Here is a 15,881-nt window from a genome sequence, read left to right on the forward strand (position 1 = left end):
TTGCCCCATGGTCCAAGTTGTAAGTCCAGAGGTGAGTAATCGGTGCTACTTGCCATATATACACCTGGCGCTCAATGCATCGCAAACTACTGCATGGCTTGCATTTTGGATTCTGTAGTGAGAAGCTGTTGGATGCCTCAGAACTTTGCCAGCTGCTTACTTATTTATCTAAAGTATTTAGATGCCACCTTTAAGGACATAGCCCTTGCAAGACAACACACAATAATGAGAGGAGATCCATGAAGATCCATTTGAATTGTCATACCATAAGATTATTCTGTCATAAGGATGCCAGTAGGAATCAGCAACATAAAAACATTTTGGGACATAATGAGTCTTCATGACACATTTGAATGCCTGCATTGAAGGGACAGGAGCAATTTTTGAACAAGTTGCCGAACAAACTTTGGTGTCTACTCTGGGTCCCAGGTTGTTTTTTTCTCCTTTTTTCTCACAGTTGAGGCTCTGTCTTGCTCAGAGGTGGTCTCAGAAGTCACCTTAGACCTCTGCATCCTAGGACAGGAGTGAAGAAATTGGCTCCTCCCCAATGAACTTGGGAGCTGGCAAACCCAGGGAAAGAGGCCGCAGAGTGTCTCAACGGTGGGCCTCTGTGCCTCTCAACTATCTCCACTGCCCCCAGAGTGCTGAACTGTCAAGTGAGGTGGATGCAGAGCCTCTTGTCAATAATTCACAGAGCCCAGCTTCGAGGAATAGCTCCCACCTGGCAGTCCCATGCAGCTCAAAGACAGAAGCACAGCAGCCTTTGGAGGTAGGGGGTTAATGTTGTGCTCTGAGGTGTCTTTCATGGGACATGAGGGTGGCAAATTCACACACTCAGGTTCCTAAGAGCATGTGTCGTAACACACTCTAACTCTACTGCTCTGTGTCATGATAGGTCAGTCACCATCAAGAACTGTGCTTTGGGTACAGGATGGTTTCGGAGATCCTCTGGAGACTTCTCACCATAGCACTCCTACGAACAGAGCGCTGGACTCCTTCTGGGAGGAAGGGTGGGAAATAAATTTAAATAAATAAATAAACGAACAAGGGCTACTTTTTCCATTCTACTGTTAGGGCTAAACCCTAGTACAGTACACATACTCCCTCTCTCATTCTGTAGCTCCTCCAGCAGAGACATCTCCCCCTCCTCTCCTGTGCTGTCTGAAGGGGTAGTATGCTTCCTGCAAAGCAGAGGGGGAGAGAGTGCTATTCTTGAATTGGGGCCTCTTGCAGGGCCTGTAGGCAGGATTCCATTTGACTGTGGAAGAGCAGGGCTGGATCTTGAAAAGCAGGCTTGGCCCTTCCTAGTCTACCTGAAGCAGTAGCCTTTTCATGTCCCCACGCCTTCACTGTGGGGCTAGACTTGTTGGATGTTCTGCAAGTAGACAATAAACACTCATTTGGAATTGCAGCAACGTCCATGTAGGCCATCACCTGGAGTATCTTCTCTTTTTGAACAGGTCAGCTGCAATACAAGTGGGCGGAGAGAGTTATCAGTTTGGATGACTGTGCAATTAATTACACAAAACCAGAAATAGTTTGTTTCAACATGAGCATATAATTTTTTTCTGGGCTTCCCAAATACTGCTGCTGCTGCTGCTGCTGCTGCTACTACTATTTATTAAGGAGCCCCATTTCAAGAAACTGGGGATGTATGTTGCTAGATGTTAAGCATACTAGAAGGTTAAGCTTCAGGTTGCTAAAGAAGAAGAAAATTGAGGCCGTGGTCCAAGGAGTAATGTGATATGGCTAAGTTGCAGAGCTGCAATAGAACCATCTGTACTTACTCTAAATTCTACCCATCTCATGTACAAACATGTAAAACAAGGAGGATTGGGAACAACATACAAAGTGTTTAAACATATATTTAAACAAATAAATTTTCCATTTCATAAGTTCATTAGTAACAATTAATGGATACCAATTGTGAATATAATATTAGGCAAGTGTGACAGTAACAAAGTGTTTCTTTGTTTACCAAATACAAGTAAAATAAACATGTTTAAGTAGATGCAAATTACTGTATGTGAATTACCCATTTGAAATTTTCTGGAAAACCCGCATTACTGGTGTTGTTGAATATTGGCATGTTGGTAAGTTACTCCTGCCTTTAATATCAGAAGCCCTCAGAAATTAAGAAAAGATAGGAAACCTTTCTTGAAACTACCTTGCATGTTTGATATAAAAAGTTCATGCTATTTACATCCTTCATCTTGCCATCTTTTGTTTTTAATGCAGATAAATATAGATAACTTAGAGAGTGGAAATGCCACAAGCTTTGTACAATAAGAGATATTTAGTGACCTAGATATGGGGGCAATGCAATACAAAGGTCATTTGGTTGCATGTGCATCAGGTGGTGTGATTTAGTTCCAAATCCAACCCAGTGATAGGAATTCAGCTTCAAGAAACTGTTTGGTAGTCTGGTATTGTAGTCTGGCCTCAGGTCTTGAGGATTAGTTTCTGACATTCAGGCGCCTGACTGATGAGTCTGCAGACACTATGAATGCTTTGAGACTGATGTGGGAGGTTGGATGTTGAACTTGGTCTGAAATGTGGGCCGTCATGTGGCAAAAGAAACCATTTAAGTCTGTGTTGGCCTGTATGTGTGAAAGCATTATTAAGGTCATGTAACAATGGCAACTCACATGACTTGCCTTAATCTGCATTAACAATTTAGCAGAATCCAGATTGTTGGAGGGGAATGTACAACAAAGGGAACATTTTTTAAACATGTGGTGTACTTATGCAGTCATAGAGGACTTTAAGAAGAGGGTATTTGTTGAACTGATCAAAATAACTGATCAAAGTAGCTGGACAAAGAGTTTTATTAGATCCAAACCCTTCTATCCAGTTTTGATTGTGGTAACAACTTGCTTCACAAAGAGCTGCTTACGTTTATGCTGTTTTAAGCAATGAGAACAGGCATAGCCATGCAGTGGAAGATCTCTATGGAGTTATGGTATCAACAGCTGTGAGACATTTCACTCTCTGACAAACTGAGAAAACAACTCCTTTATCCAAGGAGAACCAATGTTTATGAAATATGGTACTGGTTTGTCTCATTTTCACTAAAAACAGCATTTCACCGAAGCATCTATCTTATTTTAGCGAGCCCCTCCCTATAAGAAAGAATGGCTTAATCTCCCATATTTGGGGACTGCAGAGACGCCTCAGAGATCTGTGGGGGGGGGCATCTTTTTCAGCCAGAGAGTGGCATTCCCTTCTAGGCAATCTTCTGAGGGTCACATGCCAGTGGGGGTGGGGCTAAAGGCAATAGTGGTCTGAGTAACAAATGCAGATTTCACCTTTTTTACATTCAGCTAGTTTCTACATGCACACGCACTATTACTCCCCTCTATTCTCAAGCAGGAGGCATATCAAGAGTTCAAGGATGCATTCCAAGCAGGGCAAAACATGAAGTACAAAGCTGGGCCATTGAGGGGCATGGCCTGGGGAAAGTTCAGAGGGTGAGACAGAGGTCACAAAGGATGCATTTGACCCCTGTTGGAAGTGGGGCAAGAGCAATTTCTGTTTGGGTTCTTTTGTTTGTATTCCAGAAGGAAGATAGAGTGAGGGTCCTCCAGCTGGCTAGGCTTGCCTACCTTTACCTGTGCTGTTCTCTACCTAACTTCCTTCCGTTGTAAACTGATATGCTCAGGGAAGCTTATCTGCCCCTCCTTCCTTTGTCTTCTTCTCCGATTGTCTCAGAAGAGAAAAGACATCTTTGTCTTTGTTCTCTCTCCTGAGCCATGAGGGCAATACCAAGTCTGGGCTTTGTGCCTCCAACTTAGTCAGTCCGAGCTAGGTATCCCTTTCCTATCTTCTATGTATTTCTATAAATAAAGTAGCTTTTCTTATTTTATTAAGTCTTAAGTCTCAGTGATCTAAATGCAGGGTAAAAGCCTGCTACTTAGGTAAATACACACACTGGTACATACGCAGCTCAGACCGCTGACAATCTGTGTGCTATATGGACCTTCACTTAACGTACACTCGCTTTTACGGACATACTCTATACTCCACCATGCCCCTGTTTACATACGCTTGCTTCACACTTACGGACACTTAATGGTGCATGGGGGTGGAAATAGACGCGATCACGCCACCGCAAATCAGCTGGGAGGCACGATCACGATCAGCTGAGAGGCATGGCAGCGCAGCAGCAGAGGCTTTAGCGCGGGGCTTTGAGGCTCCGCATGAAGGAGAGGTAAAAAAAAGTTTAAAAAGGTAGTGCTTCACTTTAAGGACATTTTCGGTTTACGTACTAGCTCTGGTCCCATTGAATACGTTAATGAGAGGTATTCCTGTATACAAATTTCCATAACAAAGGGTTATGGGCCCAGTAAGCTAAGTTGAATTGCAAGTTGTGCCTGTAAGCTAAAAAGGCTAAGTACTGTGTGCGATTTACAAAGAGATCAAAAAGGAGACTAGGTTAGAGAAAGAAAAGCAGAACAAAAGATAGGAAACCATGGCTGAAGAATCAACACTCAAGTATCCCAAGGCTGGAGAAGGATAATTGTGCAATTTGGAGTCTCCAAATGACCGCACTTCTGGAAGGGATGAATCTTCATGGAGTCCTAACTGATCCTGAACCCTCAGCAGAGGATGAAACAGCCACTGCCTCCTGGAAGCGTAAGCATGCCAAAGTGAAGTCTCTCCTTATTTCTGCTTTATCAGATGAGGCACTAAATGTTTGCATAGGATGTAGGAAAGTGAAGGAAATTATGGAAAAAGCTTGAAAATATATATCACAGAAAATCTAAAAATCCATGTGATGTTACTCTATAAGTTGTTGTACACGCTGAAACGGTCTAGCACTCTAGATCTGAATCAACATCTAGAGAGATTTACAAGTCTACTCCAAGAGTTAGGAAGATGTGGAAAATTGTTAGATGAAGATATACGAAAAGTAATTGTCCTGGCCTCTTTGAATGAACACCATTGTATAACTGCTTGCATACTAGATCAGAACCTGGATCAGATTATGTCATATCTGAAAGATCAGGACTATAAAGAAAGACAGGACGAGCTCTGTCTGAAAAAGCAAATTTTACTATGGGCAGAAACAGCAACCAAAGGCAGGATAGAGGGATGAGTCATGCAGCCTCAAAGCCACAGCAGGGCACTAATGAACAAAGGAAGAGTTGCTTCAAATGCAAATCTTCTAATCATCTTCAAAGAGATTGCCATAGAAAGGAGACAGGAGAAAGTTGATTTTAAACAAAGGCAAGCTGAAAGAGAAACACATGGCCAGACTAAAGTGAAGCATTCCAGTTACCATGTATCTGATGGAAAGAATGATTGTAAAACCAGATTGTTAATTGACAGTGGTTGTACTGCAGATTTAGTATATGATAAAAATTTGTTTGAGAATTTTAAAACTCATGCAGAATATAATGACTGCATCTGGAGACACATTCTATTCTCAAGAAATAGGCACAGTGCAGCTACTTTGCAAAACACCAGAGGGCGCTACGGAGCTTGAGCTGAAAGGTTGCTTATTTGTTCTAGCATTTAACGATGATTTCATGTGCCACTAAAATAATGGAACTTGGAGGTGAACTTTATCTAAGTGGCAAAGTTTGCTAAGTTTTAGATCAAGGAGAATTGTACTGCAGAATTGAAAAATGGATTTTTGCACTTGGAATATTTTGAAACTATGCATGCAAATACAGCCAAAGAAAACTGTGATTCTGGATGTTTACATGTTTGGCATAGAAGAATGGGACATGCCAGCTGAGCCAGGCAGTGCTCTAGAGAAGGGAAATTTGGCTAGAGGCATTAAAATTGGACAATGTAAATTCACAGAAAAATGTGAATGTTGTATAAAGACAAAAAGTGTGACACTAAAACTTCCTAAGAAAAGTGAAAGGAAAACTACAAAACTTCTAGAATTAATTCACACAGACCTTTGTGGACCCATGAGAATACCATCACAGGGTGGAAATTTATACATGCTGACTTTCATAGATGATTACTCAAGGTATTCTACAATGTACCTATTGAGAGAGAAAAAAGTACTTCAAAAATTGAAGGACCATGTCAGAATTGTGTCCAACAAATTTGGCAGAAAGCCACAGATTATAAGATCTGACAATGGAGGAGAATTTGTGTCTGGGGCTATGCAAGACTTTCTCCGTGAGGAAGGCATAGAGCACCAGACTACAGTTGTCTATAGTCCAGAACAAAATGGGGTTGCGGAACGTATGAACTGGACTCTTGGATAGATGATTCATTCCTGGTTGGAAGATGCACAGTTTTCACAGAAGAACTTGGGGGGAAGCAGTGGTTACTGCCACCTATCTGCAAAACCGACTTCTGGCATCCACAACCAACAAAACACCTTTTGAGCTATGGTATGATAGGACACCAAGCGTGTCTCACCATCGTGTATTCAGCTGCAATGCCTTTGCGCACATCCCAAAACAGGTCAAAATTTGACGACACTGCTAAGGAAGGAATATTCATCAGATATTCTTCAACACATGGGATAATGAGTAATAGATCCCAAAACTGGTGAAGTTGGAGTATACAGAGCTGTCCACTTTGAGGAAGGAAAGTATGCACACCAAACAAATGACAGCGAAATGGAAGATGAAACTGAGCTATTCTTCCACAACAGAAGGGATCACAGCAATACACCAGCAGAGGAAGATGAGGAGTCTGATGCTCTGAACACACCAATAAAGGTATACCACCAGAAAGACTTGCTTACCTCATGAGAGATGAGCTTCCAGAGCCAGAGGCCTGGAAAGAGATTGAAGCCTTACCCAAAACTGAAGCTGAGAGGTGGAGGCAGCCAGCCAAGGAAGAACTGGAAGCTCTACACGAAAATAAAACTTGGACACTGACCAAGCTTCCTCAAGGAAGGAAAACTGTAGTCTGGAAGAGAATATTCAAGAAAAAGCCAGATGCTGAAGGAAAAGTTGTTTGTTTGTTTGTTACAGTCATTTATTCCCCACCTTTCAGGATACAAATGTTTCCAAGGTGGCTTACAAGTAATATTAATGCACAATAAAATACACACATGCAGCTATGTCAACATATCAGGGCCAAAAGGATCTTTTGCACATGATAGCTGGTAGATGGCCCTGGGTGGGAAGGGGATAGTCATTAGAGATACCTACTGCAGGAGACTACTCAAGATGGCATATTGTCCAGTGGAAGACATGACTGCAGATGTTCTCACGAAGGCGTTGGGCAAAGTCAGATACTGCAAGCTGCAAGACAAGATAAACCTCATGGGCTGAATCAAACACTCGTTGAGAAGTGGTGTTGGAAGTGAGGCACAAGCAACTCCTGTTTGGGTTCCCCCAGGCACCTGGTTGGCCACTGTGAGAACAGGATGCTGGACTAGATGGGCCACTGGCCTGATCCAGCAGGCTCTTCTTATGTTCTTATGTTCTTTTGTGTGTATTCCAGAAGGAAGATAGAGTGAGGGTCCTCCAGCTGGCTAGACTTGCCTACCTTTAACTGTGCTCTTCTCTAGCTAACTTCCTTCCATTGTAGACTGATATGCTCAGGGAAGCTGACCTGCCCCTCATTGCTTTGCTTTGTCTTTGCTCTCCCTCCTGAGCCATGAGGGCAAGACCCACGTCTGGGCACTGTGCCTCCAACTTAGTTAGTTAGAACTAGACCTGCCTTTCTATCTGCTATGTATTTCCATAAAGGAGCGTTCCTTATTTTACTAAGTCTTAAGTCAGTGATCATCATGCAGGGTAAAAGCCTGCCACTAAGGTAAATAGACACACTAGCACACACGTAGCTCAGACCTTTGATGATCTCTGCACATACAAATTTCCATAGCAACCCCCAAGGCCTGATGTTACCCCCCTTCATCAGATAGTTGTCCAGCTGCTGCTTGCAATTGCACAACTTGCCATTTCCCTTTTCAGGCTGTCTCTCATGGCTGTTGGAGCTGAAGGAGCTGACACATGAGGCCCTCTCTCAGTCCTTTGACAGAGGAACTTGGTGCCAAACTGTTGATAGAGAGGAGGGAGCACATCATGCTTTAGAAGTTTCCAGGCATTGGCTTGTATATGCACGATCTCATATATGTTGACTGCGCTGGCCAATCAAGGAAGAGCTGTTACCTTCTGAGTGAGACTGTGTTTTAATTGTGACAATTGCGTTTGAAAGATAAACTCTTGAGGTTGGGTTGCTTTTAAATTAATGATATAATGTGTTCTATTTTTATTGTAAACTAAGCTTGTGGTTTAGGAAAAACAGCAAATGAGAATATTTGCACCTCTGAGCTCCTCAATAGGTGTCTGTTCTTCTCCTAGTGATTAAGTTGACACAATCTTCAGTGTGCACTTAGAAAACATGAGCTGCTTGCTGTGGACTTCACATGGGCTACTCTCCTTGTGCTCTGTTAAAAGATTGCAGTTTCACACTTTGAATTTTATTCCATTGGATGTGTTGGGGGCATTATGCTTCTGAATTACAGTTGCTAGGAATTGCAAGTGGGGAAGAGTGCTGTTGTACTCAGATCCTTCTTGTGGTCTCCCATTGGAGTATCTGGTTGGCCACTGGGAGATCAAATTGAGCCTTTGGTCCAATCCAGCAGGGCTGCTCTAATGTCTAATCAGTGAAATTACTAATTTTAATGCATGTTCCTTAAAAGGACAGTGGCGTGTCTATGTACACTGGTAGCAATGCATTGAGGTCATCGGCACCATGAAAATACAAGTGGCCGTTTGACATTTTAAGCAATGCAAATCTAATTTTACCAGAAAAAAGTCCAAATGTAAGGCTTTTCATAGCCTGTAGCTTTTTATACCAGCCCCATTTACTATTTTAGCTGCTCTAACCCTATATTGCATGCTTCATTCTGAAAATTTTAGGCTGCAACATGCAGAGGTTTCTCTTCCCCCTTCCTAAGTAGTTTTGTAATCACAAGTTTTTCTGGGAATGGCTGTCCCAGTTCAAAGTTGCGCACCTTGGACTGTGCAAACACAACTTCTGGTCATCTGTCAATCAGAAGTCATTTACAGCAGCTGTTAGTTAAATCAGTTCTTCTTGGTTTATTCCAGAAATTGACATTCTTCCATGTTTATCAGGACCTTGTCTTCCAATGTGTTTTGTATCTTCAAGATTATAGTAAGTGAGGATTGTACTCTGGAACAGGCAGAGGGGGAGTAGCCTTTTATATTTGGAAGGATAAGGGGATTGAGAGTGTGTGTTCAATCAGTCAATCAATCAAATGAGAGTATATCCTAAACTCAGAAAGGATATATGATTGGCATGTGTCTGGTGTCTGATTGCTGTCATGTTCTCATGCTCTGCAAGAATGCAAGGAGTCTCCCCAGTGCTTTAGAGAGAAGACCTAGTGGAAGCCATGTGTACGGAACCTTCCAGAGGTCTAGAAGAGCAACTGGTGTTCTCCTTGGTGATACGGTTTTCCTCCCTTGATAGGGCGCTAGAGGTTCAAATGCCTGATCAGCCATAGAGTTTGCTAGTTGACCTTCGCCAGTCACATACATGCACTCTCTCTCTCTCTCCCTTGGCCCCGACCCCCTTGGCTACCTCAAATTAGCCATGATAGGTAGAGGTTAAGAGATGATGTTGTGGGCCAAACCACTGCAAGCACCTTGTCCATTGTGAGACCAGGACCTCAGCAGGATTGCCAGCTCTGGCTTCTGGAAAGTCCCACAAAGCATTCAGGAATCCCTTGGATTCTGTAAGTCTCCAGGGTTGGACCATCCTGATATCTCCCCCACCCCTGCAGGGTGAGACAGGTACTGCCAGACCAGACTTCTCTAGATAATGGCCTGGCCATGACAGTGAGGTTAATTGAACTCTGTCAGTGTCTTTACTCCCTCACACTCCGAGGTAGAGACTAAATTGGGGATGTGTGATCACCTCAGCCAGCTTGGTCAGGTATGCTGTTCGGCAGCAAGGTGGTTGGTTCACCAACAACAGCCCCAGTGTGTCCTGCTGGCCCAACGCAGGGTACAGGCCCTCACAGTCCACCCTGTACTCAAAACACCGCACCTCAAAACACACTCCCTCCACACCATCAAAGCTAATAGAGCAAAACGGCTGCCATTAGTATGTAAAGCAGTCTGAATAACATTTTTGGCAAAAATAACATTTTTGGCAATAATCTCTAAGCAGTTTACAGAAATGATAAAATCAATATAAAATAGATAAATAAAATAGTACCAATAAAGATCAGAATATAATACATTGTAAACATCCTATCATTTACAACAGCAAGTCAGCAATTGAACAGGATAGGAAGGATGGGAGTGTGTTTTCGGATGTTGGGACAGGCAGGGGAGAGTCAGGAATTCTTTCCTGGCTTGGATTTGGGAGATTGTAAAGCTCCCCTCCCCCTCTGAGAATCCTAGAGACTCCCAAACCTGTGAAGTTTGCTAGCATCCTTGGAAGAAAATCAATTTCAAGGCAATGCAGCCCTGGTTTATGCTTGAAAAGCAGCGACGTGCATCCAAATAGGCCTGAAGTTTTAGAAACAGTTTGAAGCATCCAACAGATGAAGCAAACTGTATCTCTTTTCGAAGAGTATTCCAGAGAGTTGGTGGTACTACAATTGAAAAGGCCCGTTTCCGAGAGTGAGGGGATATTGGCAGTGTGGCAATGCATTTCAAAACAAAGCAAACTCCATATACTGCACCTTCCACACTCAGTAAGATCTGAGTTATAAAAAGCATCAAGTCTTTGTTGCCGCTGTCCTAAATGCCTGGATTTCTCCATTGCTTCCTACGGGCAGGTGGGATTTCCACTTCCGCCCTGGTAAAGAAATGCCAGGTGACCTTTGGCATGTACTCTCCCTCCTCTGCAAAGCATCAATTATGTTTGCCTAGCAGAGGGGCTGGCTGCATGTTGCCCAATGGAATGCTTTCTCAGTCTGGGCATCTGCTAGTAGCACTGGCCAATGTAACATTTTGCTTTGGCTGCCCCGAGGGAATCCATCAGTGCCTTCCTCTCCGGCTGCTGTCCAAGTGGCCTCCCAGATGAGATACGCCTGGCGCCTTCTTTGTTATCTTTTCGGCGCCAGGTAAAAACCTACCTCTTTGCCCAGGCATTTTAAGCTTAATTTAATTTTAATGTTAAACTTACTTGTAATTGTAATTTTTATTTTAATTTGTATTTTAATTCTGTTCTTAAATATGTTTTATAATCCACACTTGTTCGTATTTTAATTGTGGTTTTATCTTATGTACACCGCCCTGAGAGCTTGTTGCTATAGGGCGGTTTAAAAATGCAATAAATAAATAAATAAATAAATAAATAATAAATAAATAAATAAGCTGGGTCCTTGATGGCCATGTACTCCCTCCCACACAAGTGCTGCTGTGGGGCTCCTGATGGCTGTGGAGTGGGGCCTCGTGGGCTTTCTGACTGTGGTGGGAGGGCCCTCGCTGAAGAGCCTCCGTGTCTTCAGTGTCAGTCATGGGTTCCAGCTGGGCAGGCGTCTTTTTCCCCAGGCTCATTGCCTGTTGCATCCAAACATAGAGGCAGGTTCATCAGTCTGCGGGACAGCATGAAGAAGAGTCCTGCCAAAAGCACAGCCAAAGTGAAGGCTGCCAGCAGCTGGGGCTCAGGTGGCTCATGGTCCAGTTGCTCCCTGGGGAAGGTGAGTTGGCTTCGATGCTGGGGCTCCTTCTCCCTAAGTGCAGAGGTTGTGAACTGTGCAGTCTCTTCCAGCAGGAGCAGTCAGTTGCCCTGGGCTCCTGCTGGGAGGAAGGACGGGATATAAATAAAATAATAAATAAATAAACAAACACTCTTGCTTCACTTGACTTGTTTTGTTGAAAGGCTGAAGAAGGTTGTTTCCCCATTCGTTGGTTTTTAATGGTTGCACAGGGAATCTCAGTTTGGTCTCCTGAGGATTTTATGTGAATGTCACTGCAGAAGCATATAGCAGGTGGCGATCAGTTCTTTGAGGGTGCTTTGGTGGCAGTCACGTGTTTTTAAAAACACTTTTAAGTATTTGGATGACCAGCCAGTTGAGGGGAGTGAGCAGTGCTGAGGGGGGATGCCTGATTTTTTTAGTAGAATTTTGTTGTGTTGAATAGTAAATGGCGCACTTGATGTGCAGTACTCTCTCAGCACTGGCAACCTCCTTAGAGCCTCTCTGCCGTGTGGCACCATCTCCAGCCAGCTGCATAGGACTCCTGTGACACATGGCGAAAGGCAAAGGGAGGAATATGTGCAGTGCAGTAGGACAGTGACGTGTTTATGTACACTGGTAACAATGCATTGAGGTCATCGGCACCATGAAAATACAAGTGGCCATTTGACATTTTAAGCAGCACAAATCTAATTTTACCAGAAAAAAGTCCAAATGTAAAGCCTTTCATAGCTCAGCCATCGGAGCTTTTGTGCATACAGCCAAAAGAGGAGAGGCACATTTGTACTTAATTCTACTCTAACCAGCAGCACGCTTAGTCTGCTGCAGGCATCTGTGTACTGTTTGAGTTTGCAGATGTGAAAAAGTGATAGAATAAGATGTGAGCTACTCCTTTCCCCTGTTCTGCTTTTGTGAGCAACTGTGATGTTACTTGTCTTCCTGAGCAGCTTAAAAATGAAATGGTCCGTCTGCAAGTCGATTCTGATTTATGGCGACCCTACGAAGAGGGTTTTCATGGTAAGTGGCATTCAGAGGGGGTCTGCCATTGCCTTCCTCTGAGACTGAGAGGCAGTGACTGGCCCAAGGTCACCCAGTGAGCTTCATGGCTGTGTGGGGATTTGAACCCTGGTCTCCCAGGTCGTAGTCCAACACTCTAACCACTATGCCACACCGGCTTATAGGATCTAGTTTTTAGGGGCATGGGGTTGGAAGGGTGGAAGTGATATACTATAGGATCCTTTTAAAGTGCTGCTTTGTTGCTGCTGATAGATGTCTCTGCAAGTCTGTGCATCTTAGACACTCTGCAGGCACCGCAATGAATGAATGAATGAATGAATGAATGAATGAATGAATGAATGAATGAATGAATAACCCACCCTTCACTGTATGTTCTCAGGGCGGGATACATGCAAAAGGTGTTCAGAGTTGTATATATTAGTGCAAATACCTATAATTGGGCTCAGAAGCAAATTGGCAACCATGCAGATCTTTTACGGGGTGATGTAATATGAGCCCAGCCTGTCAACAACCTGGCCACTGCACTTTGCATCAGCCTTAGCTTCCAAATCATCTTCAAGGGTAGCCCCACTTAAAGTGTTTTGGAGGTTATCATACCATAGGTCGCTGTTGACAGAAATGCAGAAATTCAGAGCATGGATCCTGAAGGTAGAAATGCAGGAGAAGGGCCAGGATCTCTGCCCTTTCTTTCCATGGGGCAGGTGTTGAAACTGTTTGTTGTCTCTTTAAGGGGAATGGTTTGTGTGTAACACATAGAGAGGCCTAAAGGGGGTATCTTTTTATGTAACCCCTACTGAATATTATGAGAAGTGAAAGCAACTAGTTTTCCTGCCTTTTTTCTCTCTTATATCCCTTCCTTTTCCTCACAGTTTGTAGAGGCAGAGTTTAGTGTTGTTGCAAGCCAAGTGTGTAAATTAATAAATATAATCAGAGTTAAAGAAGTCAAGCTTCCAAGAACCATTTTTTCCTGTTAAGAAGATCTTAGCTGTTGCAACAGCAGGAAAATGAAGTGTGGAGATCAAGGCCTGGTGGTGCCTTTCTGAAGATGGGTCCAATCCCATGTTTTCTTTGCAATGGGAAAAGGAGGTGGAGGGATTGGGGCCTCACACTGCCTTTTTGAATGAAGGCAGAAACGTAGCACAAGGACCCCAAACATTGTAAACAATTTTTTATTAAGCATAATCTGTTATCATCAAAGGGAATAATTGTAGCCACATCTAATAGAACTACATAAAATACAAACAATTGCTATTTTGTTATCAAATCCTAGGAGAATCTGTCTAGTTCACATCTGGGCATAGTAAATGTATCAGTGTTAAAAATAACATTCACCATGAACACAATTTGTAATCTGTAAATGTGGGTTGATTTGAGTCTGGCCAATTCAATATTTTCTTTTTGTAACAGGAGACACAGGTGTAATTGTTTAAGATAAGGAATGGGGAGCAATGATGTACCAGTCATGCTTGCAAAGCTGGTCTGTCTCTGAAGGACATCACAAAAATAGAAAGATGCCTTCAACTCCCAGTGTAGTGATTTCAGTTGAGCTGCATTGGGGTAAAGAACAGCATGAACAAAAGAATCAGCTTTGGGGCCTGGTCTAATGTCTCTGGAACCAGCCAAAATAGGTGCAGAAGTGGGTATATTTGCCACACTTGTATTTTGTCTTTCCTTTTAACAAACTAATAATTAAAAAAGGAGGAAAGGAATTGGGAACCTGTGGTCCTCCAGCTGTTGTTGGACCCCATCAACTCCCATCAGCCCCATCCAGCACAGCCAATTTCAAGAATGATGGGAGTTGTAGAGGGAGCAATAGCCTGCTGGTAAGACCAGAGTTAAGGCTATCTCACTTTGGCTTAAGCTCTACAAATCCAGGAAATTGGAAGCTAAGGCCCTGTGATCAGTAATGTGCCGTGCCACAAGTTGTGCTTGCTTACAATTTACATGCCTAAGTACGGATGGGGTAGGATGGAGAGCTTGGGACCAGCAAAGGTGGTCCATGTTGTCCTGATTCTATAGGTTTTTTTCAATACTTGTTTTGACTATCCTCAGTCGCAGTGGTGCCACAATCACAACAGCCCAAGTCGTCCCCCTCAGCAGTACCACTCTCGCCCCAGTTATACCAGAGGGAGACCTCCACCTCTCACTGGTCAGCCCAGTCTGCTGGTTACAGATGTAAGCGACAAGTGGGCCTGGGCCACCTCACAGGAGGAGTCTTCTATCAGTACAGGCAATGTGGCGCATCTTGTCTGGCCCCAGGCTGTCTATCCTGCCCATCTAGATTTAGGACAGACAGAATCCAGAAGGAGCCATCTGGTTGGCCACTGTGTGAACAGTTGCTGGACTAGATGAGCTATTGGCCTGATCCAGCAGATCCTTTTTATGTTCTTAGATTGGGATTTGAAAGACCAGATAAAAGTGTGAGTGCATGGAGAGTAAGTTGTAAGCGATCACAGCTTCTGACACTGCACAACATCATTCCTAATCACGGGGTGTGTCTGTTAAGGCATCGGCCATAGCTTCCAATTTCATGGATATGTGGAGCTTGAACCAGTGTGAGAGAGCCTTCACTTTGGTCTTAAACGTGGCAGGCTGTTTCATATTTGCATCTACCCTCAGAATTGATTCAGTGACAATTGTGTTGTGCCTCAATGGTGAAAATAAATATTCCCATTTAATTGGGTTGAAATTTAATTGTTTGTGTGTGTGTTTCAAAAGAGGCTGAAGTAGCAAGTTGGATTTCAGATCAGCCCCTGGAATTTTGCCTCCAAGGGTCCTAAACCTGAGAGGCGTATGTATTGTGATTTTAAGGTATCCACTCAGTTTGTGGGGAGGGAAGCAACAGGGGCTGTCTTTTGGGGTTGCCTTTTGGGCATGCTGTGAGACCAGTTTCAACTCCAAGCACTGCCAGGAGCCTTTTGTGATGTCTGTTTAAATGCCCGCCTCCCTTTACAACAATCATCTCTTGATTTCTCTTCATTGATGCTTTTAGATACCAGAAGCTGTTCCTCTCTCTCTTCCCACTGTCTCTGTCCTGCCAGTCCCTGCTGAGACCACGCTCATCCCATCTTCCATATCACAGGTTTTTATTCCCCCACTTCACCTCATTTTGCATGCTAATTGCTGTATTGATATTACTGTTTCTATTACTGCATGCAGATTTGGTGTTGGAGGTACCCTCAACTCAGCTTAGCTCTTTTTTGTTTCTTGCATGCTGTATAACGTGATTATTGTCATGCTGCCTTGAGTTGGACTGCATGTA

At 43.4% G+C, this 15,881-nt stretch overlaps 1 protein-coding gene across 16 annotated transcripts in view; it reads left to right on the forward strand.

Moving 5' to 3' along the window:
* Positions 1 to 15,881, forward strand: part of DLG1 (discs large MAGUK scaffold protein 1) — a 182,781-nt gene that overhangs the window by 55,630 nt on the left and 111,270 nt on the right. For 8 of the 16 annotated variants that reach the window (XM_061637659.1, XM_061637660.1, XM_061637656.1 and 5 more), the window contains one exon: positions 15,612 to 15,701. The exons of the other annotated variants lie outside the window; for them this stretch is intronic. In XM_061637659.1, the coding sequence (XP_061493643.1) occupies positions 15,612 to 15,701 (90 nt within the window). The remainder of the gene's footprint in view (positions 1 to 15,611; positions 15,702 to 15,881) is intronic. 16 annotated transcript variants of the gene reach the window in all.

Source organism: Rhineura floridana, chromosome 7 (genome assembly GCF_030035675.1).
Source record: "Rhineura floridana isolate rRhiFlo1 chromosome 7, rRhiFlo1.hap2, whole genome shotgun sequence".
In the NCBI taxonomy this organism is placed as follows: domain Eukaryota; kingdom Metazoa; phylum Chordata; class Lepidosauria; order Squamata; family Rhineuridae; genus Rhineura; species Rhineura floridana.